The sequence below is a fragment of the Narcine bancroftii genome, chromosome 10 (genome assembly GCF_036971445.1).
Source record: "Narcine bancroftii isolate sNarBan1 chromosome 10, sNarBan1.hap1, whole genome shotgun sequence".
NCBI lineage: Eukaryota > Metazoa > Chordata > Chondrichthyes > Torpediniformes > Narcinidae > Narcine > Narcine bancroftii.
This window is the reverse complement of record NC_091478.1, coordinates 88,612,016-88,638,882: the sequence shown is the minus strand read 5'-3', so window position 1 is coordinate 88,638,882 and position 26,867 is coordinate 88,612,016. Positions and strand designations below refer to the sequence as shown.

Genomic DNA, 26,867 nt, shown 5'->3' with positions numbered 1-26,867 from the left:
AGCCTGAAGAAAACTGAGGTCCTCCATCAGCCAGCTCCCCACCATGACTACCAGCCCCCCCACATCTCCATCGGGCACACAAATCTCAAAACGGTCAACCAGTTTACTTATCTCGGCTGCACCATTTCATCGGATGCAAGGATCGACAACGAGATAGACAACAGACTCGCCAAGGCAAATAGCGCCTTTGGAAGACTACACAAAAGAGTCTGGAAAAACAACCAGCTGAAAAACTTCACAAAGATTAGCATATACAGAGCCGTTGTCATACCCACACTCCTGTTCGGCTCCGAATCATGGGTCCTCTACCGGCATCACCTACGGCTCCTAGGTGTTCTTTGCTTATTCCTTGAAGAATGACTTAGAGGCCTGCAATGTCAGTAATATATCGTTACCTCCTACGGACGCTGCCAGACAGGCGGAGTTCCTCCAGCATTTCTGTGTGTTTACTATTGCAGAGGACAAATGCCAGCAGTCATACCTCCACCATTAACATTAACATCAGGCCGCAGCGCCCAGACCATCAGCCATCTCACTTCACACCCCGTCCCACCTTGGTAGCACCCTGATCCTCCTCCCACCTCTTCTATCTCTGGAGACCTGGTGTCTGCCTCCACCTGCTCCAGCCCTATCTAGAGAATGATGAAAGGTCCGAGATTGAACCATTTTCTCTTTCCTCAGGAACCTTCTTGCAGCCTTTCTGCCTTTGTTTGACACACCAGTAACTGGAGGGCTGTGTTTTCTAGCGCTCTCTTTTAAGATGCTCCCTTGGCTCAAGTGCTCAGTGTGGGTTCACCAAGGGGTACCCCCAGCACAGGGACCCGTCTCCTCTCTGGGATACATGATTCACATGATCTTTGCCACTCCCTTAGCGTCTGGGACAAGAAAGGCTCGGCAGAAACCACGCGATACCACCCCCCCCCCCCCCCCTCCCCCTTCTCTCCTCCCTCCCTCCCTCCCGATCGCAACGCTGGAAGGCGAAGGACTTGGTTCCCGTTGTACTGGGAGCAGCGCTGCGGCTGGTCGCCGTCCTCCGGGATTCAGATTGCGTCCGCAGCGGGACCGTTCCGGGAATCGCGGGGCTCTACTCCCAGATAGCGTTTGGATTGGGCCGTGGACACGTCCAATACAGAGCCTCCAGCATTCGGGTATGTTCGCAGCCCTGCTATTTCCAGCCCCAACGACCCAGGGCGCTTGTTGTGGAGGGTAACGATCAGATCCCCCCGTGAAACCCCCCTGGCCGCTCCTCGGTCAACGTGCATTCTTTGCTTGAAAGTAGAACTGATGGGGGCTGAAGATTTTAAAATTCCCAAGGGATAGGGGGGGGGGGGGGGGGATATGACAAGGAGCCAGACTTTCAAGTGGTCTCACATGGGCGCCGGGGGCTTCATCCCATCCCATCCCAGCCATGACATGTTGGAGGAGATGATTTGTGGGGTGGGAGGAGGGCACAAAGGAATCCTGGAGGGTGCGGTCTCTACGGAAGGCAGAGAGAAGAGGAGAGGGGAAGATGTGTTTGGAAGCCCCAAAAATCTGGAGCAAGGCTGCACAGAGATTCAGCAAGGATGCAGTCCAGTTGAAATATGGGCTGATGGCAGATGGAGTTTCATCTCTATGTGTTAGGAGTTCCTGCATGTGGCAGGACCCTTAACAACACTGAACTGATGGATTTTTGGGTGCAAGTCCATAGCACCCTGAAATTGGCAGCACAAGTGGATAGGTCATTTATTGATCAGGGTTTTGAGTATAAAGGTTGGGAAGTTATTTTGTAGCTGTATAAAAGTTTGGTTGGGTTCCATTTGGAGCATTATGTGCCAGTCTGGCACCGCATTATGGGTGTTAGAGAGGCTGCCGAAGAGATTCATCAGATTGTTGCCTGCATTAAGAGACAGTAAGATATCAATAAATTGGAGAGAGTGCAGAGAAGATTCATTAACATGTTGGTGGGGTTACAGGGTCTAAGTTATTGTGAAAGATGAAATAAGTTAGGTCTTTATTCTTTGGAGCGTAGAAGATTGAGATGGGGATTTTATTGAGGTATTTAAAATTATTAGGGGTATAGATAGATTTGACATGGAGAGGCTTTTTCCTTTAAGAAAGAGGGGGGATACAAACAAGAGGACGAGTTGAGAGTAAGGGGAAAAGTTTAGAGGAACATGACGTGGACTTCTTTACTCAGAGAGTTGTAGGTGTGTGGAACGAGCTTTCAGACAAAGTGGTAGAGGCAGGCTCGATATTAGCATTTAAGGAGGTTTGATATATATATGGACAGGAAAGGAATGGCGGGTTACAAGTTGAGTGAGTGTAGGTCAGTGGGGTTAGGTGGGAGAAAGTGTTCAGCATAGACTAGAAGGGCCAAGTTGGCATGTTTCTATTCTGTGATTGTTATATGGTTATATAAGTCTAATTCATGGGACCAGGGACAACTGTTAACCCACTCACAAACATGAAATCCGCGTTGAATCCATTTTTGGTGTGAACACTGTTAAATCTGCCGATTACCAGTGTAGAGAACTACAGAATTAAAGAGACGCTGGTCCAGTTGCAATCAGCTATTGTTAACTCGTAGGGTTTGGTGAGGGTTGCCCATCTTTCAGTCGATCCCCTGGAGATGTAATTGGAGCCAAAGGTTTGGTCAAATGTTCATTCCGGCTTGGGACTGCAAATGGATCTGATTGGTTTGCCCTTTGTGTTTCCCTGAGGCATGTGCAAGAGCCCTGGACTATCAGTCCTCTTTTGGAAGGACTGCTGAAACAGGTTCATATTTGGCATCCAGTGTGTGTGCTAGCTCTCCTCAGTGATGGGGGATGGGAGGCAGGAGGACTATATGCTTCACATTGCACCTTTCTCCAATCCTGGAGCTGACAGGCTGCAAGGGCCTACGTGGTGTTCCCTTCCAATAGGGTTGGCTCATTCAAGGATGTTAGTATCACACAGCCTTCTTGCTGGAGTCTCTGTCACCATCGAGGAAGGCCTTCCTGCCACTTGTCTGATGTTCCTGGTCCATAGTTGTGGATTGTGCACCACTGGCAGGCAGTCAATAACCTCCCACTGATGCACTGACTTTCATTATACTCACTTTATTTTGGAAGATTTATGGATGCTCCTTGCCTGTAGGTTACATTCGAGGAATAATGCTCCATATGAGAGAATAAGAGTGCATTTTCAGACTGAAAATTAACCAAACCTTGATTAAATTGCCCGGCTTTTAGTTCATGTTGGCGATGTTACAAAGCAAGCATATTTTCCTGGCGAAAAGGCGTAAAGAACAAAGAAGATGTCAATACTAGGGTGAAGAAAACCAGATACTGGATTACATCTGGTATTGGCATCAGGTGAGAGAAGATAATGATTGGAACTAAACTGTTTGAAGGAGGTGGAAAGAGATGGATGAGAATAGAGAGAAATAAAACACAAGTGGCAAGGAGAGATATGGAACATAAGAGTTGCTGAAAGTCTGAACTAATGCTGTGATGTTACCTGTCAGTATCCTATCCACAGTACACCTTGAGAAGATTTATAGAGTATTCGATGACATGTCATATCTCCTCTTGTCTTCTTAGAAAGTGGTATTGGTTTGCCTCAATGTGCAGGCTTTAGGAGAGGTCCTCCAATATGTAGACTCTCAGGAACTTGAAGGTACTTGCCCTCTCCACCAATGTTCTGTCCATGGAGACAGGCACGGGATCTCTCAGCCTCCCTTACCTAAAGTCTACAAAACAAGCTCCTTGGTCTTGTTGACCATGAGAACCAGCTGTGACAAAACAAAGCTGGATTCTTGATCTGACTTCTCATTTCCCATGACTGATGAGTAATTAATATTGTAGTTTAAAAAAATGTCGTCAATGAATTTATGGATTGCACTGAAGCCCAATGTGTCCAAACCATCGTGAATGCAGAGGGAGTGGAGCAGAGAACTCAGCACGTGGAAAAGGCAGAGTGAATGGCTCACACTAACCATCTGAGACTCTCATTTGTACAAAGCAATATTTATTTATTTGTATAGATAAAATTCTTGTCCTGCATATGTATTGTTTGTCTGTATGTGTGTTATGTCTGATTGTGTGTCTGTGTATTTTGCATCGAGGACTGGAGAATGCTGTTTTGTTGGGTTGTACTTGTACAATCAGATGCCAATAGACTTGAATTGAACCAGGACATCTTAGAGTGGCACTCAAAAGGTGAAAGGAGGGAGGATGGTGGTGGCAGGGTTTACAAGAACAGAAACAGGAGGACAATACCCCTCTGCTCAATATAATCATGACTGCTCTGTGCTGGCCTCAATTCCTCTTCTCTACTGGTTCCCCATGGACTCCTTGATCATTTAAATATTTATCTGCAGCTGAAAATACACCTTGTACTTTATTGATTTTTTTTAATGCTCTCTGATCAGTTTGATTACGTTCGTTATCTGTTCACAGTTCTTTATTTGTTTCAGTGGCGTCACTAGAGATAACCCATGGTGCTTCCCCCCCTTCCCCTTTGCATGGACCTCCTCCCGTACCAGGCCATACAGAATCCTTAGTAATGTTTTTGTCCTAATGTTACTCGTAAAGCGTAATTCCCGTAGATCACTGAATGTGACGGCCATAGTAATGAGATAAAGAACTAGTAAAATTAAAACGACACCTTTAAATTACAATATCATCTATGCACATTGAATTACAACATCATTAGTAACTGAGTGGAAGTCCTTTTTTGTTTTTTCTCCTTCTTTTCCTTTAATTACTACTTGATTCTCAAAAAGGTTATCGATATAGGTTCACATATACTCATTACCGCAATATTGTAGCTAAGACACTAGAAAATTGGACAAAAGCAGCGATTAAAAAAACACCAGCAGCAACAAAAACAACAGCGTGTGCTTGTAGCGCGAGCAGACGAAACCATGTGATTTGAAGCATCATTGTCATTGGGTAATACTGACCAGCGCACATTAGAAGGTTCAAAAAGTAAGTTAGCATAGAGTTTTAGCCTTGTAGGTATATTGATACATCTAAGTGGGGCTTACAAAAATAATGTTTTTGTTGTTATAACGAACCACGGGGATATTTTTATAAAAAAGAATAAATTTCTGCTGAAACACTGCACAAACTTTTTATAGACAGTCAATCTGGTATCACTCCCCTCTGATGGTGTCAGTCAGCCAGTACAGTCTGCACCCCCCGCACCCGCTAGTGACGCCAGTGATTTGTTTACATGTGTACGCTGTGTGCAGTTATTTTTTGCACGACAAATGTGGTAATTCTGCCTCCCTCCCAGATAAAAGAATCTCAGGATTGTATTTGATGGAATGAATAAACTGACCCTTGATCTGAAATCTGAAGCTGAAATATATCTAATATTCTGACCCTCAGTGGCAGAGAATTCCAGAGATTCACTGCATTCTAAGAGAAGAAATTCCAATACAGTCAAGTTTTAAGTGACTTGTCCTTCTTTGTTTCTCTCCAACCTGTGAAATCATCTCAGGCCCAGTCAGGATCTTTTATGTTTGAATAACCTCGTTCTTTTCAGCTCCAAGGAATACATGTCCAAACTGTCTAGCCTCTCTTGATGGGACAGCATTTTCATCCCAGGAGCTAGTGTGGTGAAACTCCTTTGGATTGCTTCCAATGCTACTATAAACTTTATTAGGTTCGTCCGCGAAGCCAAGCCAAAGAAAAAAAAAAAAGAAGGAGGTAAAGTGACCAAAATTAGGCAGAGTATTCCAAGTGTGGCTTCACTAACATTTATACATCTAGAAGAAAACTTCTCTATTCTTAAACTCCAACCCCTTTGTTGTAAAGGTGGATCATGTTGCAATTACACAAGATGATCCATCAAAAGTGCAGGCTGGTGAGATGGAAGGTGAGGCCCTGGAGAACGCTAGGTTTGCTCGGGATGAGAGGAAATGGAATAGTTCTTATTCTCACCTCTTGGGATCAAAAGTCCTCAGGTACTTCATTTGATGCCTTTCCTTCATCAGAAATGGAGATTTTTGCAATAAATTTCATCGCACAAATACTCTGTGTTTTGAACACAGAACTTGGTCCACCAGCTTTGGGTTCAGGCAGCATGTAAGTCATTGATTAACTAAATGGGCCCCACTCAAGGCACACCTCATTAGCTCAAACCCCCTGCCTGAATTGTTCTAGCTGTGCCGATTTAGAAATGCCTGTTCCAACTTTAGGTCATCAGCTTCTTCATGTCTGTGACTCGATGTGACCCAAGATTCCAGGATACTGGAGAAAGCCTTTGAGAAAATTGGAAAGTGTTACTTTGGTACGATTCCTTGACTTAAATGTACATATATTTTTGAATCGATGTAACTACATTTTGGGAAATAGGAAATTAAAACAAAATAAGAAATACTGTAAATAGTGAGTAACAGAGGTAATACTGTGCAAAGTACAGTAATAAAACTTCCTTTTTAAAAGGTACAGTTCAAATACAAAGGTTTTATTTATAGCATAATAAAGTAGGTGAGGTCAAAAATATCTGCAAGGTGTTAAAGAGGTTTGCCTGAAGTGGATTTTCAAAGAGAGTCCGAATTTATTCCAAGAACTTCCAATGCTGTAGTCGACAAATCACTTAATGTGCAATATGAACTTGATCACGAAGTTTGGAGATTTAAGTGATTGCCTAAAGCAGGCAACCCCTTTGAAAACAGTAAAAACACAGAAAAGCTGAAGGAACTCAGTCCCATAGGGTCTATAGGAGGTAAAGATATATTACTGACATTTCAGGCCTGAGCCTTTCTTCAATGTTTTCTCAGATAACATGCATATTCCAAATAAGCATGAACAGTTAACCTTAAAATTCTTAATTTACGAACCCATTATAAAATATAACCACAGATAATGATTGATTTCTGATTCAGGTGTGTAAGGATGACTACACAAACCATGGATGGTAATAATTTCAATCTAAAAGACTATATCTATTTAAAGTAGCTTCTTACGACAAAAAGTTTGTCAATAACAACAGCGATCAGATTGCAGTTAGGAATAATGAACATTGATAACTGCTTTGCCTTTGCATTGTGAATTAGCATATAAAAACGGCTTGTTACAGGTGATGAACAGTAATGTCCCATTTCCGAATCCTTTAGTTCGACAAGATGCCTGTGGACATTGATGCAGTGATGCAATTGGTTCGCCACATTTCGGAGGTAGAGAAGATGCAAGTTGCAATGAAGAGTTCTGCAAAAGGGGCACTGTGGGCTGGTGCAATAGCATTTGCGGGGGGCATGGTTGGTGGACCCCTTGGAATCGCAGTTGGTAAGTTCACGTTACTGGTGTTTGAAATAAAATTATTGTTGCAAAATGTCAATGGAAGATTCTGAGCAAACGTGTTCGTGGTTACTGCCTTATTTTAAATAGTGTAGAGTGGAATTTACAATGAACACTGTGAGTTTTGTATTATAATGCTCCAGTAATTTACAGACCATATTGTCACCAAAATATTCTGTGCATAAATCGACATTAGTATTTGAAAACAAATGCTTCAGGCATCGATGATCCTTTTAGCTCTATCAATGATCAAAATTTACAGTGTATTGTAAATAGAAATAGCAACTGGAAATATATTTTGGCTGTTTCAAGATTCAATATTTCTTTATTATCACATAATAGTATAGAACATGCAAATCACATGAAATTGCTTTCTGCCTGCTGTCAGGCAGACCATCAGTGTCACCCGGCACCCCTTATAGTACGACTGAAAGAGAAACAAAAGAGTCCTGTCAGAGACGCTGAGTGTCTGTGGATTCACCTCCAGCACTCCTGAAGCCTCTGCAGCCACATCCAGTTCGAGCCGTCAACAACCTGATCACTACATCCAAACTTCCAATGCAATCATGAAACATTCAGCATTCGAGGTCCTTCAGGAGCCCTCCTTGCCCTCAGCATCCCCTCGAATCCCAGCTCCGATACGTGGCTCCCATGAGCCAGTCTCCCACAGTTCATGCGAATCCCCCGACTGCAAGTCACCCACAACCTGTGTGGGTCTCTCAGCTTCTGAGCCCCTCACTGGTCCACCACTGTGGTCACCGCCCTGTACGGTCGTCTCCTCGACTTCTTCATCTCAACGGAGAATTGTTCTTCCCGTTTCTGCTGACCTGCTACTCCCCCAAATTCTGCCACCCCTCGTGGCCGATGCTGAGCACAGGCGCCGCCATTTTGGGCACAGACCCATTGGTTGCAGGATTTTAGTTTAAAAACACCATCGGCTCCTCTGACGCCTGTTCGGAGCTGTCAGCATTAGGCTGAAGTTGAACCTTTCAGAGGAGCACCGTATCTCCACTCTCCACTCTTCTGAGTCCACACCAGTGACAGTGTTGCCATCCCAGCAGCTCTAGCAGAGTTTACCAGGTATATGATGTGGTTATTGCATTGCATAGAAAATACAAATCTTATGGGTTTAAATTCCACAGTGGTAAACAGGGAGTTCAATTTGGGAAATCTGGTAATGTGTGAAAATGGTACCAGTTAATGTAAAAATGTAAGTTGTCAGAATTACAAAAAACCTGAATGGGGCAGACATAATCCTCTGGGAAGAGAAGCTAAAATCTCTGTCTACTTTGATTTAAGGATTATGGCATTTCCATATTACATAAGGGTTTGTGTTTAAAAACATTCAGAACTTTCTCTTCCATTTTGCTATAACAAATGCTTTTTAATCATTTCACATGCCTACCTCAGCATCCTTTCTCAAACACACTTTAAAATCCAATAACTAGAATCTCCATGTATTCAATGGATTATTCCATCTCATCGTAGCTGTCAACAAATTCTCCCTTTCTGTTGTTAAATCACTTCCAGATCCCTTTCATAGTTAGTTCTGTGCTTGGTTCAATTCCTTTCATTGTATGTGTGCCTTTGTTGTTTGCCTGTTCCAATAGGCTGTACTTGTAGCGGTGGCTACATTGCTCCTGCAATAACACACACAACCAGACGGGTTGAACTCAGTGAGCAGACTAGTTTATTGCAGGCTGCTGGGCTGCACTTCCACTCCCAGCCCGGACCTGGCTGAGAACTGCGCTGGAGGGCGTTAACATCACCCGGGTGTCACATGGTCCCCCAGTGCGGGTTTCTGAGCCTCGAGCTGGAAGAAAGGGAAACCCCCCTGACGGTGCCATTTTGGCCGGCTGCCCCACCGCGTGGCTTACAAGCAGGGCCGGTTCGCCTGCCTTGTGATGAGCTGCCACAAAGCCCCCCCCCGCCTACCCCCCCCCCCCCCAGAACCGGCACCAATGTCCTTTTTTGCTGGGTGGCCTTGCTTCTTGGGCTGGGCAATGACCACGGGCTCGGTGGGATCGAGGTGCGCTGGCTTCAGCCTGTCCATGGTAAACAGCTCATGCCTGCCACCCAAGTCCAGTGTGAATGTCGAGCCAGAATGCTGTATAACCCTGTACAGCCCCTCGTACAGTCGCTGCAGAGGTGCCGCAGTCGGGCTCCGCCGAATGAAAATGAACTCTGCAGAAAGCAGCGTCGCCAGGAACGTGAATCGTGCAGGTGCCATGCCTGGGTGGCGGTGGGGGTTCGAAGGAGTCCAAGCGTGCCCTGAGGTGAGGAAGTAGTTCGTGCGGCGACCGCTGGGGATTGTGAGGTGCTTTGACAAACTTACCAGGTAGTGCCAGCGTTGCACCATAGACCAGTTCAGCTGATGACACCTGCAGATCTTCCTTGGGAGTGGAGTGGATGCCCAGGAGTACCCAAGGCAGTTTGTCCGCCCAGTCGGGACCGGTGAAGCGGGCCATGAGTGCCGACTTAAGGTGGCGGAGCAGACGTTCGACCAGTCCATTGACCTGCAGGTGGTAGGCCATAGTGCAGTGTAGCTGTATCCCCAACCTGTTGGTGAGCTGTGCCCAGATTGCAGATGTGAACTGGGCGTCTCGATCGCTAGTGAGGTGAGTTGGGATGCCAAACTGGGTGACCCAACCATGCAGCAGGGCTCAGGAGCAGGAGTCAGTAGAGGCATCTGGCATCAGGATTGCCTCAGGCCAGCGAGTGGTGCGGTCCACCACCGTAAACAGGTAATGGTTGCCCCAGGAAACAGGTAAGGGCCTGATGATGTTCACGTGAATGTGAAATATTGTGGATGTGACGGAAAACCTGCCCGCGCCACTGCTGGGGAACCACTGGCCGCGGGGTGCCCAAGGAGATATCGCACAGGATGGTGCCTTTGCCGCTCGGAGTTGGGAGATCTCGGAACCGCAGGCCGGTGATGGCGGTCTTGAAGGACCTTGTCTCCTTATCAGCTTCCTGGTCCCGGGCGAGCTGATCGAAGTCGAGGCCGGGCGTCAGCGTGCAGATGGTGAAAGTGCATCAGCAACCACATTTTCCTTCCCCGCCTTGTGCCGAATGTCATTGGTAAACTCCGACACAAAGGAGAGGTGATGTTGCTGGCGGGCCGACCAGGGATCCTTTGCCATCGCAAGCACCTGGGTGAGGGGTTTGTGGTCTGTGAAAATGGTAAAAGTCCTCCCCTCCAAAAAATAGCGGAAATGCCACACTGCCAGGTATATGCTCAGTAACTCACGGTTGAAGGCACTATATGCATTCCGGCGGGCGAAGCAGGCGGCTGAAGAATGCCAGAGGTTTCCAATGTCCATTCACCTGCTGCACCAGGATGGCACCGATGGCTGTAGCAGAGGCATCGACAGAGAGTGCCATATGCAGGTCGGTTTGCAGGTGGGCGAGCATGGCGGCCTTCGCCAGGGTGTCCTTGGTGGCCTCGAATGCGGTGCAGGCTTTTGGGTTCCAAGCGAGCGTTTTGTGCTTGGCTGCGATGAGGGCGAACAGTGGCTGCATGATGCGCGCAGCTCCTGGGATGAAGCAGTTGTAAAAGTTGACCATACCCGTGAACTTCTGCAGCCCCTTGAGGCTGTCCGGGCATGGGAACTCCCTGCTAGCGGCGACCTTCACAGCGGCGGGCATGGCTTCTTCGGCCATGATGGTATGGCCTAGGAACTGTACGGACTATTTCCCAAACTGGCATTTGGCCAGGTTGATGGTAGGGCCGAAGTTGGCCAGCCGGGAGGAAAGGGCACGCAGGTGGGGCTTGTGTGGCACCCGGTCCTTGCTGGCAAAGAGAATGTCGTCCAATAAATAAAGACAAAATCCAAGTCCCTGCCCACAGAGTCCATGAGGCGCTGGAAGGTCTGAGCGGCATTCTTGAGCCCGAACGGCATGTGCAGGAATTCAAACAAACCAAAGGGGGTGATGATGGCCGTCTTGGGTATGACCTCAGGGTGCATCAGGATCTGCTGATATCCACGCACCAGGTCAACCTTGGAGAAGACCCTCGCACCGTGCAGGTTGGCCGTAAAATCCTGGATGTGAGGGATGGGGTAACGATCAGGAACGGTTGCCTCGTTGTGCCATCGATAGTCTCCGCAGGGACGCCAGCCACCGAGGCTTTCTGGACCAGGTGGAGCGGTGAGGCCCACAGGCTGTCGGACCGCTGAATGATCCAACAGGTGTGAAAACTCCTCCTTCACCATCTGGAGCTTGTCAGGTGGGAGCCGGCGTAAACCAGCGGACCCTGGGTGGGGATGTGGTGGAACACCCCGTGGTGCGGCGAGGCAACGGAGAACTGTGACTTGTGGAGTGTCGGGAACTCGTCCAGGATCTGCTGGAACTCGTCTCTGGGCGTGCTGATCGTGGCCATCTGCGGTTGCTCCGAGCAGGCATCGTCGAGGTGAACAGCCTGGAAGGTACAGGCATCCACCAGGCGCCTACCTCGAATGTCCACCAGAAGCCCGTGTGCGAGGAGGAAGTTTGCACCCAGGCTGGCATTCGGGAGGGACGAGACGGTGAACCTCCACGCAAAATTCCATTGGCCAAACTAGAAGTGGATTGTCTTGTCTCCATACGTCCGGATTGCCGTTGCGTTTGCCGCACGGAGGGGAGGTCCACGAGGTCAGTTCCTGGATTCGATGGCCGTGGCCGGGATGACGCTGATCTTGGCTCCAGTGTCAATGAGGAACAGCAGGCCGCTGACTGAGTCACGCAGGTAGAGAAGGCTGTGTCCTTGGACAGCCGCCGCAGCCATTAACACCAGCCGGCCTGGTCATTTCCCTGGAATGAGCAGGGCTGACGACACTTCCAGGCCTTGGCTCCCCAGCACTGGTGGTAAAAGCAGAGACCTGAAGCAATGCTACGGCCTTAGTTATGCTCTTGGGGGCCCCTGCAGGGGGGGGGATGCTCTACCGCAGCACTAGGGGCGGGCTTGGCATGGTCGTGCCCGTGCCTCCTGACCTGCTGGACCACTGAGCCCTCTGGGAATCGTGCGAGCCATAGCTCTTGGGCCTTCTGGGTGACCTTCCTCGGGTCGGTGAAGCTCTCCTGAACCAGCAGTGGCCGGATGTCCCCAGGCATATGGTCGAGGAAGATGAGCTCGAAAAATTGGCAGTTGGTGTGCTCACCCATGAGCGCGAGCATCTCGTCCATCAGCTCCATCAGGGACCTGTCCCCCAGAGCGTCGAGGTGCAGCACCCGAGCGGTACGCTGGTGTCTGGATAGTCCGAGGGACCCGGTAAGCACTCGCTTGATTGTCTCGTACTTGTCCTCAGCAGGTGGGTGCTGAACCAGGTGCAGCACGCGACTGGCGGTGGCCTGATCCAGGGCAGCGACCACATGGTAGAATTTGGTCGTGTCGGACGAAATCTGGCGGAGGTGAAAGTGGGCCTCTGCATGGCCGAACCAGGTCTTCAGCTCCTGAACCCAGAATTCAGGCAGTTTCACGACTATAATGCTGATCCCAAGCTCGCTCATGATGGGTTCAAAGATGTTTGAACCAGTCGGGGTCACTAATTGTAGTGACAGCTACTCTGCTCCTGCAATAACATACACAACCAGACGGGTTGAGCTCAGTGAGCAGACTAGTTTATTGCAGGCTACTGGGCTGCACTTATACTCCCAGCCCGGACCTGGCTGAGAACTGCGCTGGAGGGTGCTGATGTCACCCGGGCATTACGTGGTCCCCAAGTGCGGGTTTCTGAGCCCCGAGCTGGAAGGAAGGGAAACCCCCGACGGCGCCATTTTGGCTGGCTGCCCCGCTGTGTGGCTTACAAGCGGGGCTGGTTCGCCTGCCTTGTGGTGAGCCACCACATACTTAACATTTAGCAGCATTTTCCATTCTTTTGCCCAATGATCAGATTGATCAGACTTTCACTAATGGTTGCCTTCTCTCTCTCTCCACCTCCCTCCATCATATGTGCAGTAATATTCAGTAACTAGCACACTCTTACCATATAGGGACTTCAACATATACTCCCGGTTCCTTATTCTAGTGCTAAGTATTCCTGTGGTCTCACTCTCAGTGTAGTGCACATCCTCCAGCGCTGCCCACAGTTTGTGACCTGGTGTAGAGCAGCCTTCATAGTCAGGACCAAGGAGCAAAGAGAATGAGTTGCACGTGGTGAGATTTTTAAAGTGCAGTGAGCTGGGGAGTCCAGCTTAGGTAATCAGTCAGTGATTTAAACGAGCTAGTGGTCAGGTGTGCACTAATGGGTGGGCAGAGTCCAACTTTGATTGGCAGGTGATGTGATCTCCGACTAGATTCCAGATATGTCCCTCCACAATTCACACTATAGAGCACAAGTTAAACTTTTATAAAATTTTAAATTTAGACATTCAGCCTGATAACAGGGTAATTCAGCTCATGAGTCTGTGCCGCCCAATTTACACCCAATTAGCCTACACTCCTGGTACGTTTCAAACAGTGGGAGGAAACCAGAGGCCCCAGGGAAAACCCATACAGAGAACATACAAACTCCCCACAGACAGTGTGGGATTTAAACCCAGGTCCCATTTGCTGGTGTTGTAAAGGCATTGTGCTAACCATTATGCCAACTATGTCACTCTTAAGTATTGCATGATTAACTCCATGAGTGAGTAAACCTGTATTTTCACTGGGATATGATCTGTATATTTAAATCTCTCTCAGGAATAAAGCACCTGGATAAAACATACTTAACAAGTAATCAGAAAGAGGAGGGGAAACAGTATATTCAGGAAAAGAAAGTGCTTTTTAATAGCAGAAAATAAATAATATTTAATCTCTTCCTCTTGTGTCCCCAGGTGGTTCAGTTGGTGGGATGTTGGGTGCCTGGATGGCAAGTGGACAATTAAAACCGGTACCACAAATTCTCATGGAACTTCCACCAAATCAACAGCTGATGCTGTCCAATGACGTACACAACATTATCCGGAATTTGGACTGGACTGATGTAGCTCAGCTGATATCATTGGTAATGGGAAATGTTGCCTTGAAGAACCAGATATTGACAGCCATAAATAGTTTCTTCATGAGGCAACTGAATGCTGAGGTGCGATACCATGTCTGATACCAGGCTGCCTTTCCGTGACATGCGAATTGCTATGAGTAGATTGGCACATAGTATTGGTGTCATATTCAAGGATTTGTGAAGTATGCTATCTTGATTATTGCTGCGAGGACAGCAGGGAATTCTACTGTTTAAATTGTGGTAACAGTGGGGTGGACATTTGGCTTGTTGGTTCAATATGGACAAAAGTAGACTAGACCATGCTAGTCTCCATGGCCTTTATTCAGCTTTGCTGATTTGGAAATAACTGAAGAGTAAGCCCAGAGTTAAATGGTTTCATTCATTCCCATTTTCCCAGGATAAATTTCCACCCATTATATCTGCATCTGGATTCTTTATGTTTGTTTAAAGTTTTTTCTTGGTTGACTTGCATAATCCAATGAATAGGAAATGGACTGGTTTCATACCTGTACCTAGACATGCTGGAAACTTGAGGATAACTGGACAATTTTCAAAAGTGTATTAATTATCTTTCAATTAATTTGGTAATGCTTGAGAAAAGTAGTAAAGTAAAACAACTGGAAGCTTCAAGCAACATGGAAAATAAATAAGTAAAAAAACCGGAAATTTAAAATTGGCACGCCTCACCATTAGTTTGCCAATCACACAACACGCAATCTCAAGCAACCAGATAATTCACTTATCTGGCATCTACCAATCCCCAGAAGTGCCAGATACTGGGGTTTTACTGTAATTTATTTTCTTTTTAAAATACTTTGATTGAGTTTAACATATAAGCATAAATACATATTTGACAATTACATTATATAATAATTTGTTTGTATACAAGTAAGCACACACCAAAAAAAAGTCAATGAAAAAAAAGGAGATAAAACTACATCAATAATCGTGGTAACAATGGGGTGGACATTTGGCTTGTTGGTACAAAAGCAGATTTAAAATTCTGTGTAGATGTATGTTTGTAACAAAATGTCCTCACAATTACTACTGGAAAAGTAATGGCTCATCAACTAATCATCTCATTCAAGCTGAGGTGCGGACAAGGATCAATCGGCTCTGATCAGATATTCCAGTGAACAATATATAATATGAGAAAAACCCTGTGAGGTGTTTTTAATCACTGTACTATGTTGGAGTTGACCAGTTGCGCTGCTTGCAAAATGAACTTTCTTACTGTTCCTCAGTACGTGTGACAATAAACTTGAACTTGAAACATATCATTCAAGATGAATGTTATGCTTCTTGTAATATTTTAAACAAAACAAGTTTCAGAATTGGTTATTACTGGGCTCAATAGAAACCAATTTCAATTTTGTAAGCTAAATTTTTGAAATTCTCAGTGAAGAGTTTTTAAACTCGTGGGGGAACTATTGGGCACACCATTGTAATTAAACCATAACAGGGTTATGAACTGGGCAAAGATTATGAAATTTAATTTGTCGAAGCAACCTGTGACAGTTGCTACAGTTGCAGCTTGGTAATGCTTTCTGGATTGGCTATCATGTTAAGATCCAATTAGTAATCCGAGAAATATTGTTGTGTGTATAATATCCACAATGCAGCTGGCGGTCTCATATATACAAGTTTCAGTCAACCAGGCATGCCAATAGTAAGAATCGTCTTACTGACCAGCATTGGTGGTTGCACTAACTCATTACCAGCTACAACCATGAATTAATTGTGTTCCACTTGTCATGATCCTAAATTTATTTTGTCTTCTGGTTGATTGTAAGTGGTAGAATAGAATGTGCATTTGGTGAGACGTTTACAATTGGATTCAAGTAGTAGCAATACAAGCAAAATAATATTAACAGCAGCATCGAAATACTTCTTGGAGTGTTTTCACAACATAGAAACCTGTTTTCCAGTGCTTTAGAGTTTATACTGGAGTGATAAGCTATATAGGCTAACAAGAAAAAAAGAAAATGGAATAAGCTGTGGTAGATTGGCATCAGAGCAGCAGTTCTCAACCATGGCATGTTTCCATGTAGCTCTTTAAAAATGTTAAAGGAAATACTTTAAATTAGATAAAGGTGTGTTTGTTAGAGAGCTACCTTTGACTTGAAAATATTGCTCAGTCATTGGTATGTTAGGCTGGAAGCCAGTGGGCCTTGGACCAAAAAAAGGTTGCGAACCACTGCCTAGAGCAGGGGTGTCAAACTCAAATTCACAGAGGGCCAAAATTAAAAACTTGGACTAAGTCATGGGCCAAACTAAATATTTATTGAAAATTTTGAACAACATCTGCATGTTTTCTCTTCTTTCAACATATGTAATATTAAACTTTTTCTTATTAAAATAAATGTTTAATAATTGTTTTGGTTAAACTCTTTCCAGAAGAAGCATTAACTAATGAGAAATAAAATATTCAATAAATAATATTTCTCTATAGCCTTTAAGCTCCTTTTAAATGTATTTTTTTTCACAAGCCAACAAGTCAAAAAAATACCAACTTGCTTCAATGAAAATCCAATCTTTCAACTATGAACAGTCCAAAGTTAACCCAAGAAAATATTAATCCAAGCTTAGCTTGCTCCACTGTGATTTACTCTGATGCACCTGGGTCTAAACCAGATACTTGACATCTCTTCTTAGATGCAAGTTCATCAAACTCTGGGGTCAGAGTTTTCCTCCCACCTGTCTTGAAAGGTCCTGCTTTCTGTCTTTCGTTTGGCCATTTTTCGTAAGGGGTTTATTACATGTGAGTTTGGCGATAGGTTGCAGATGTTAATGAAAGTAAAGAGAGGAAGTGGGGGCGATTAGCGGGCTGACGGGCTGGCGCCAATGCATTTGCAAAGCATTCTGGGATTTGTAGTATTAGCGGCGGCCAGCGGGCCAGCTTTAATACATATTTGATATGATCTTGCGGGCCAAATATAATTATATCACAAGCCAAATTTGGCCCGTGGGCCTGAGTTTGACATGTATGGCCTAGAGGAACTGAAAATGAGTAAACAGGGAGTGACATGTGTGAATTAAAGGATTTTGAGGCCAATGAACTTGACTGAAGGAGTGGAATACTTAAAAGAGTGGGCCTTTTAACAGTCGCTGAACTGAAGTGGACCACTGTAGCAAATAGGAGTATTAATGACTCAGTTTGGAGGCTGGCAAGTCCACAGGCATGTAAATACAGCTGACCTCAATACAGAAAAATTCCTCTGAGCATAACCACAACTCCTTCTGGTAGTAGTACCACACCAGGGGGGAATCTAGACCTTCACCTTTTTTTTTCTGGGAAGTGCATTTTGAACAGAGGGAATGTAATTGCCACAAAATATCCCTGCAGAGTCAAAGGAAGTAGTGGAGAGTTTAATGAGAATCCAGGAGATAATGATCCCAAAGTTATAGGGATACAGGACTTAAAAAAAAAATCAAAAATAATTTGAGTGAGATGCAATGATTTGACATGTAGTTTCAGTTCTTATTGTATACCCTTAATTTTAAACAAATTACAGCAGCTGAAGCCACGTGGTCTATGTAGGGTATTTATACTCAATGTGCGTTTTACCCTAGTCTCATCTGCCTCTGTCCACTACATTCCAATATTCCTTTTACCTCCCAGTCTAATGACACTGGACAACATTTTTTTTTCAAAAGATTTTCTTCCTGAAAAACATTGGGGATTATGGTTAGCGAAGCAGTTAGCACAACACGGTTACAGTGTCAGCGATTGGGACTGGATTTCGAATCCCACGCTTTCTGTATGGAATTGGTACATTCTACGTTGGTTTTTACTGTGGGCTCCAGTTTCCTCCCAGGGGTAATAGGGCGGCATGGGCTCGTGGGCCGAAATGGCCCGTTACTGTGCTGTATGTCTAAATTTTAAAATTTCAAATCTAAAAAAAACTTCCAGCTGGACACAAAGATAATTTCGAATTTGCCTCGTCATGAAGGAAGTTGGAGAAACATTAAATTAGCTTTTAGCATGTTGAATCGTATAATGATGCTGACACACTGCATTAGTTCAGCTAACTTAAAAAGGTTTTGCTGTTGATTTTCGTTTGTACTCAGCATCTGATGCCTCTCATGTCAGTGTCCAACAATAGTCGCCCAGCATTGATCGATTCCAGTTGCTCTGATACCGCTTTGCCATTGTCGCAATGTCCCATTGAAATGTTTCACCATGTTTGTCACTGACTGCACCAATATTAGCAGGGAAGATGTCCGAGTGCGAAGGCAGAAAATGAATTTTCAATGACATGCTGCATTTCATGGTTTTGTATGTTTGAAGTAGACTTAAATGATGACAGGAAATCACAAATATAGGTTTATATCTAAAAAAATGGTAAGTGATAAGAAATTTTTGAGGTGATTTTTGTAACCAACAGCCCATAAGTTATAAAATACACTTAAAAGTGTCCAGTAAGCAAAATCTTTGTTGTCCAGTGTTATTTATGTATAAACTGAATGTTGTTGACAAGGCCAATTTGATCTTGCTCTTGAGAAGATGGTGTACTGCTTCTTGAACTATTGCAGGTCTCGGGTGCAGATACTTCCAGAGTGTGTTTGGGTTGGAAGTCCAGGAGATGTGTGTGACTTGGAAATACTAGTGAGCCTGTATACTTACTGCCATTGATCTTGCTGGTTGATGCTTCAGGCTTAGAGGGGTCCATTGAAGCAGTTATAAGTAACTACAGTGTATTTTGCAGCTGTACAGAGTGCAGCCACATTGTGTTGGATTTTGAACGAACATTTAAAGCCATGGATGTGGTATGATAAAATGAATTCCTCTGTGCGGAGTCTCATTTAGGCAAGGGGGCAAATCATTTAGATTTATGCTTTGTGGATTGTGGGAAGGAGTCAGAAGATGAGTCATGACACAGCCCTGGAAACATCTTATTCACATCAACTCTGTCCAATCCTTTCAGCGTTTGAAATGTCTTTATGGGATCTCTTCTCATTCTTCTATACTCCAATGAATAGAGTCCAAGAACCGCTAAACGTTCCTCATAGGTTAGCTCTTGCATTCCAGGAATCATCCTGGTAAATCTTCTCTGTACTCTCTCTAACATTAGGCCCTTTCAAGCTGCCAAGTAAAATGGGGTTAACCAGGCAATTTGCCTGGTTAGCGCCCCACTCACGTGGCAACTTGAAAGGGTCCAACCCAGTCAGCGTGGTCCAAATGCAACTGGATCCCTGACCGACCTCCGACGTAGTCAGGGAACCCAGTTAAACTTAACTAGGTCACGTCCACCGGCAGCTTGAAAATGAAAATGGCTGACCCGGTTGTTCCCTTGACATCAGCACTTGCGTGCGTGCGTCACCGGGCTGCATCTACTGAAATGCATCTGAAGTGTTTGCATCCTGCCGCTCCTCCAATGACTGCAGAATTTACCTGACAGTGGTGGTCACAACAGTTGCCTGCTGTACTGCAGCACAGCAGAGTTGCTTAGCTAGCATCTGAAGGTCATTCCCAGTAAGTGCATGACCTATCATTCAACGCAACATCGCGGGGTTGGGATCCGCCTGAAATATCAAAGTTCTAAGTTCAATTATTTTGTCATGGAATACACATAACATCTCATAGATCACTGAGACTGCTTTTCCTGTGGGCGAAGCAGATTTTCAAACTACCAGTAGTGAAGCTTTACTGCCTCCTACAGCACCAGATTTGGTTTTGGAATGGCTATGTCATTTAGACCCTATCACAACTGTTGGGAATCCTTTGTTGTTTCCATTCTTGTCAGGAATATTCCTTCTGAAAATTGCTGAAAGTTTTTCACAGTATTTCTGACATAGGGCATCAACTGTGGCTCGCTGGTCAATTCAGGGATTGCAGATTCAAGCCCCATACCAAATATATGAACAGAAAGTTCAGGTTTATACAGAGGCCCAGTGCAGTGGAAGACTTTTCAGAAGGAGACGTTAAATCCTTCAGGAATATGTAGAAGATTCCTTGGCACTCATCCAAAAATGAGAAGTGGAGTACAGCCAGATTAAATCTTAGTTCTCAGCTGACATCATTATTAATTTCTTAGAGAAGAAATTAATTAGTGCCATTTAGTGGCTAAATCAGATTCAACAATAAAGACAAAGGAAGCTTTTTTAATTGGAAGGAAGCATAGAAATGTTATCACATAACAATTTTTGGATTTACATGATTGGATTTTATTTTTAAAATGTAATATTAATAGTGTACTTTTGGAAATTCATTAAAGTTTGCCCGTGTTAGGGCTGTTTGGGGTATTAAATTTGCCCTTATGGAATTCGCAAATCACTGCGTGACAATTTGAGATATGGAATAAAATTGACTGTCATGGAGTTTATGTTAAAAGAAGTAAATAAATCAACACAAAATTTATTTCTTTCAACTCTAATTTCTTGACACATGCTCAGATTATGATTTTGATTTTGTGGGAAATCGCAATGGGGCCATTTTCTAGGACTCTCCCCTCCCACCTCACCATATCGGGGTGGAGGGGGGGGGTGGTGTCACCTGTAGAAATGTGAAGGGGACTTGGCATCCAATATGATATTGAACAATGTGTAGAATAATCTCATGAATGGTGAGGGTTCTGCACATTAAGACTTTCCTATTTAGATGTCAGTTAAAGGGAATCTAAACATATCTGGCCCAGTGCTGGGCCCTGTCTGAAATGTTTACGGTCTTGCAGATAAGCATTTTAAGTGGTTTTCTTTCATTACACTCCCTCCCACTCTCCCAGGGCACACAAAGATCTTCTTCACCTTATGCCTGACATCTACCTTAATCTCCCAATCCTCACAATGAAGAATGCTGGCATAATCCTCTCTTACCCATCCAACCAGCATCCTCCATACTCGCAATGGCATTGAAGTACATAATACCTGTTCTACTGAGCTTGAGAACGTAGGCCTTCAGCTTGATGGAATAGAGTTTGACATTTTGTTTTGACGTTGTGGAGGAAGACATGTTTTCAAGCTGGAATCATGTTCAGACAAAGGGTAACCACCATCGCAGACCTGATCTCTAGTAAAAGTGATTTTCCTTCATAACCGCTTGGGCTGTTGATGTCAAGATGTTGATCTGCAATATTGGAATGATTTAGTTTTTGAGTGGCTGTAAATCAAATTCTGCTACTAATGGAGTTTTGGGATAATCCCAGCTCCATTTTGGTTGCTTCACTTCCTAACTACAGTAAAATCCCCATTATCCAGAATTCAAGCAACCGCAGCCTCATGCAACTGGCAAAAAAAATTACGGAAAATAAATAGGTAAAATAATAAGAAAGTTTAAAATTGGCGCCCCTAGCACTTATTTCGCCAATCCACGCAACTCAAAATCTCAAGCAACTGGCAAATTCACTTATTCTGCATCTACGAATCCCCACAGGTGCTGGATACCAGGGGTTTTACTGTACTTATATAGCATGAGGGCATGATAAAATGGTGCTGATTGGAAAATGATGGCAGAAGTCTTATATACAGAAGACGTACAGTAAAACTCCAAGAAACCAGCATTTCTTGGGTCACTGATGAAGCCAGACCAGTAGATGTTCCAGACTAACAGATGTAATTCCCATTAATAACCCAATGCATATTTATTCCAATCTTTTAGATGTTGCACCTGAGTGTAATATATAAAGGAGCATGAAATAGAAGCAAGGGAAAATAAAGTGAAGCCTACAAGCCCTCTGCACTCTGGCTCCAGCTGACTCCCAGACTCCTGCCCCCAGGCCCTATTCTGACCCCAAATCTGGACCCCAACCTAGGTTGCACATTCTGTTCATGGTGCTGAACCCTGATGCACATGGCAGAATAATGAGCCAAACCTTCAGGACTTCTGAACAATTAGGTTCCCGCTGATGGACATTTTAAAAAGAGCTTTAAACGGAGTTACTGCTTCAGAACCATGGTGAAGAAAGTGAAGAAATCAAGGAACTATCAAAGATTTACAGCATAACATAAAGTTTAAAGATTACCATGTAATAGTAGAATTTTGTGGACCAATTTTTAGGGTAAAGTTTAAGGAGTTGACTATTACACGCAGGCTGCTTTTGACCGCAGTAAGCGCCTGCATCGTTTGGGGTATTGGGAGCTTGGATGGGTGGGTGGGTTGCCAGGACCAGGTGGTAAGTCTGCATTCAGGGCACAAGGAGCTTGGATGGGCAGGTGGCCTGGGCCTAAGCGAGAGCCAACATTTGGGGTGTCAGGAGCTCCAATGCGCAGATGGCCAGGAATGAGGCAAGAGTCCACTGTCAGGGCATTGGTAGCTCCAGTGGGCAGGCAGCTGTGGCCAGAAATGGTGGGGTGGGGGGGGGGGTCAACTTTTGAACGGTGTCATCTATTACATGGATATATTATACATGGTACATGGCAAAATCTCTCTTCCAGTTATTCAGTTCTGAAAATTCTTGTTTTGGAAGAAGTAAACATTTCTTTTGACGGTAGATGTGATTCATAGGTCGACTGAGGAGGGCTGAGGTGTGGCTGTTAACCTACAAGGAATGAGGTAAAGCAGCTGTGCACCAACATTAAAAAAAAGGCCATGCTGAACAGGTCAGGCAAGAAGTGTGGGAAAGAATGTATAGTTTACATTCTCAGTGATTTCCCTGCCACTTTTGATAACTATTCTGCCAACTGCATGTTTTGGGTGTTGTAGAACTTGGATTCCCCCTTCCAGGGATGACCGACTGAGTACCTGCTTTTGGAAAACAGAGCTTTCCATTTCCTGCAACTTCATTCCAGAGAACTATGACAAAAGATATTGTAGAAATACAAGTTATTTCCTTAAAGGCACGAGTAGCTTTTGGAGTCATTCTTCCTGAATCAGCCGGCAGCTTGTTGATCCTTACTCACGCAATCCAGGGAGTAACTGACTAAACTGCATTGTATGCTGCGGTTACACCCTGTACTAATGCAACAGCTGCACAACATACATGCAGCAGCAGGTCCGTGTGCAGTCCTGGCTTGCTCTAAAAACATGTGACATGCTTTTCTTTGCTACTTTCATGACCACACAGGTCATAGAGCATAGATGTGTGTTCAGATGGCAGGATTCCTCCAAATGTCAACAACTAGAGAAAGATTTATGTACTGCATATGAAATAGTCAGCTGCAGGGTCTGAAAGCTTGTGGCCATTTTTCTCTTATTTTGCTTCCTATCACTCTTTATCCTGACACAAGAAGGCAAGGATTGTTTCCTTGAAGGCCAGGCTCTCCTCTGATCAGTGGCTCTGGATCCTCACGTAAGTCAGTTCTCCCCGACTGGCGGCATGGCTGAAGTTGCTGTAATGGCAGTGCTGCTGTTGGCCTAGACCCAGGGAGACCCCTGCAGGGTCCTACCAACCAGTCCAATTACTAACGGATCTGCACAGGCTTTAAACGGCCTGTTAAAGGAGCTGGTCACGGGATCTGGGCCCAAGATGGTGGCACCTGTATTGCAGAATCCGGGGGGGCAGGGGGCAGTGGACTGGCACAGGGCACCAGTAATGGGGAGAACACCTTCCCCTCCCCCAACCCCCTTGAGAAGGAGAAGTAGAGGAGATGACCCTAAGGACATTGAACATGGTGGCAGACCAGCGAGACACACACAGACGGCGAGCTGTTGGCGACTTTGGGGGCAAGGAACCCACGCAGGCTGCAGGCTGCTGTTGACTTGAGGTCAAAGGACTTGCACCAGGTTGCGGGCTGCTGCAAACTGGCTTATGAGAACCAGCAGTCGAAACCAGGATTCAAAGGGTTGTTGAGGGCAAGAAGGGCTCCCAAAGGTTCCTGGCCTTGAAGACTTCATCATCGTGGCAGAGATTTGGATCTGGGCTTGGGTTGTCAATGGTTTGAACTGGAGACTCATGCGGCTGTAGAACATTCGGGGAGAATTAGGGTAACCGCAGGGTGGGGGGGGGGGGGGCACAATCTGATGTTTGAAAACTCGCTCAGCAACAGGGGGATGTGATGGTGGTGCCATGAACCTCCTCTGTGTGCTGCCGTCACACTCCTCCCCGATGTAACAGACAAATGCACTGTTTATATCGCGTGGAGACTAGTGACTCTAGCGCTGAGGGTGGGGTGGGGGAGGCACAATAATTCATTTGGGGGGGCAATGCCTGCGAATGCCCCCACCCCCTTGGTGCTGGCCATGCTGCAGAGGTTGCTGGAGGCGATTCATGGGCACTCAGTGACTCTGAGGGGCCTCCCTTTTGCTTCTCTTTGACTGTAAGGGGCGTTGGGCAATGCTCATGGCAAATCTTTGTCTGCCTTATGGCAAACTAAAGACAATTTCATGTAATATTACATTTCTGTTTTATTACATGAAAATAAATAGTATATGATCTGATCTGAACACCAGCACCCATTTATTGACTTGGACCCAGTCTGCAATGTATTGAAGGATGATTATCTGTCAAAACTGTTGCATTGTGCATGACATGGAATATAGGAGCAAGAGGAAGCCATTTTGCCTTTCAAGCCAGCATCACCTAAACCAATATGATCAGCAAAGATCATCAAAACTCAGTACCCAGTTATGTTTTCTCTACATATCTTTGACCCATTCATCCTAAGATTCCTTATCTAACTCTTTAAACATATTTAATGATTTGGAATTGATTATTTTCTATGGTTGAGAATTCCACAGGTTGAGCTGTGACTTCCAAGACTGTTCGACCTTCCCTCTTCTGTGATAAAGAACATCTTGCTTCTCAACTGCCCTGCCTATCACAATTCCATGGATTTATATGAGATCCCTCTTTTATTTTTCTCATCTCTAGAGAATATAACCTAATTGATCCAACTTTTCTTCATCCATCAGTGCTAATGTTGTATGGCCCATTAGGCAAACTACATTCTTCAGCTAGGAGTTATGGTCTACCTGTAATATTTTGAATACATTCCCACCTGTTAGATATTTTATGGGTGGAGGTCATTTGCTGCAGATGGTTCATGACCTCCCATTTCACTATCTGTGATGTGGGTGATATCAGAGGTAACTTCTTCAAGTGGAGCGAAGGCTGAATGTGAACAAAGGCCTCCTCCTATACTGATTGTCTCTATTTTAGGTTCATTCATATGAAATATCTCTCTATTTAGATAGTAATCTCTTTTTATTCCCCTTTCTGAAGTACATGATCTCACACTTCCCCACATTAAACCCCACATGTTAGGTTTTCACCAAGTCTTTCAATGTATGCAGGATCACAAGGCAACCCCTGGCCAAGAATTAGTCAGCCTTCTTATTAGAAGCAGCAATAGGCCATGAAATTGAAATGGTCGTGAGGCTGCATTCACCTTTGAGGGTTTGGGTTCAAGTAAGAAGGGGGAATTCAACTTCCGCATTAACTAAGGGAGTGCTGTGGAAGGTGGGAGTTTGGGTAAGGTATGTCATCAGACTCTTGCAAGTTTCTACAAGTGTACCATGGAGAGCATTCTGACTGCTTGTATCACTTTCTGGGATGGAGTTGCCAATATACAGATGAGAAAGACTACAGGGAATCGTGAACACAGCCAAAGCCATCATGGGCATGAGACTTCACCCACAAGACTTCATCTACAAGAGACGGTGTCTTAATAAAACAGTCTCTATCCTCAAGGATCCTCACTGCCCAGGCTACCATCAGGAAGGAGGTACAGGAGGGTGAAGATGAAGACCCAATGTTACAGAAACAGCTTCTTCCCTGCTGCCATCAGATTTCTGAATGAATAATGACACTTACATTATTTCACTTTCTCTTCTTGTTGAATTTATTTTCTAAATGTAATTGATAGCTTTAATATGTGTACCCGTAATGAAGATTTCCACCTGTACTGCTACTGCAAAACAATGAATTTCGTGTAAGTTCATAACACTAAATTCTGATTCTGAGGCAATGTTGGTGATAATTAGGAACTGTAGTGCGCTGAGGTAGCAGCGAGCAAACACAAACTCAAAAGACTCTACAACATGTTTTATTCCAGTAAAAGTCTGAACTCCAGTTCAAGCCTTGGTGGCTCCCCGTGTGACTGGCTCAGGGGGGTGGGGGGTGGGGGGAGTGGGTTTATATTATGGTCAGGTCCAGCTCAGGTTTATATTCGGGTCGACTGATTGACAGCCGGCCAGGTGGAGTCAGCCCTTTAGGTGGAGTCAGCCTTTTAGGTGGTCTTCCTGCAGGTACAGAGATCGGCCCCCGCAAGTAGGCTGGTGGTCGTATTACCACAAGAACACGGATTAAATCCTGAAGACAGCACAATTGATCAGAAATGTGAGTGAATTTGCTGGAAAGATACATACATCCAAAAAGTTTACAATAGCAATGAAATTAGATTGTGATAATGTCCTCGAGGGAAGGAAATCTACCATCCTTTCCTAATCTGCCCCAAGTGATTCCAAACCCAATAGTGTATCTGAATCTTCGTTACCTTTTCCGTTCAGAAGCAACTTGTTATAATGGCAATCTTTGGCCTCAAGTAGAAAGGACACAGTGAAGTACCACTTTGATTGAGTCCAAACACAATAGTCTGAAAAGGCCAAATGGGAGTAAATAAGAAAGTGTACAGATGCTGGGGGCTAGTGCAATACACAAAAATGCTGGAGAAGCTCAGCCCGTCACGCAGGAAGTAAAAGGCATTCTGGGCTGTGAGCCTTCTGTGATTTTATATTACAGCAATAAAAAAGAAATGC

The 26,867-nt window shown here is 44.9% G+C and overlaps 2 protein-coding genes across 7 annotated transcripts in view; one reads left to right on the top strand and one right to left on the bottom strand.

Moving 5' to 3' along the window:
• The first annotated feature begins 942 nt into the window (after nt 1-942).
• LOC138744899 (protein C19orf12 homolog) lies at nt 943-15,558 on the top strand. Of its 3 annotated transcripts, none has more exons than XM_069901711.1 (4): nt 1,059-1,148; nt 3,213-3,335; nt 7,091-7,259; nt 14,067-15,558. In XM_069901711.1, exons 3-4 carry the CDS (start codon nt 7,100-7,102, stop codon nt 14,330-14,332), a joined length of 426 nt encoding a protein of 141 aa, XP_069757812.1. In that variant the 5' UTR covers nt 1,059-1,148; nt 3,213-3,335; nt 7,091-7,099; the 3' UTR covers nt 14,333-15,558. The 3 variants fall into 3 exon arrangements, with proteins under 3 accessions (XP_069757813.1, XP_069757812.1, XP_069757811.1); XM_069901710.1 differs by lacking the exon at nt 3,213-3,335 and adding an exon at nt 6,170-6,261 and having other exon boundaries at nt 1,064-1,148; XM_069901712.1 differs by lacking the exon at nt 3,213-3,335 and having other exon boundaries at nt 943-1,148.
• The window catches only part of plekhf1 (pleckstrin homology domain containing, family F (with FYVE domain) member 1), a 47,994-nt gene continuing 25,512 nt past the window's right edge, over nt 4,386-26,867 (bottom strand). For 2 of the 4 annotated variants that reach the window (XR_011345852.1, XR_011345853.1), the window contains 4 exons: nt 26,606-26,704; nt 21,101-21,299; nt 19,629-19,759; nt 4,386-6,232 (listed from right to left, as the gene is read on the bottom strand). The gene's annotated coding sequence lies outside the window, so the exon portion shown is untranslated. The remainder of the gene's footprint in view (nt 6,233-19,628; nt 19,760-21,100; nt 21,300-26,605; nt 26,705-26,867) is intronic. The other 2 variants (XR_011345855.1, XR_011345854.1) reach the window with 2 other exon arrangements.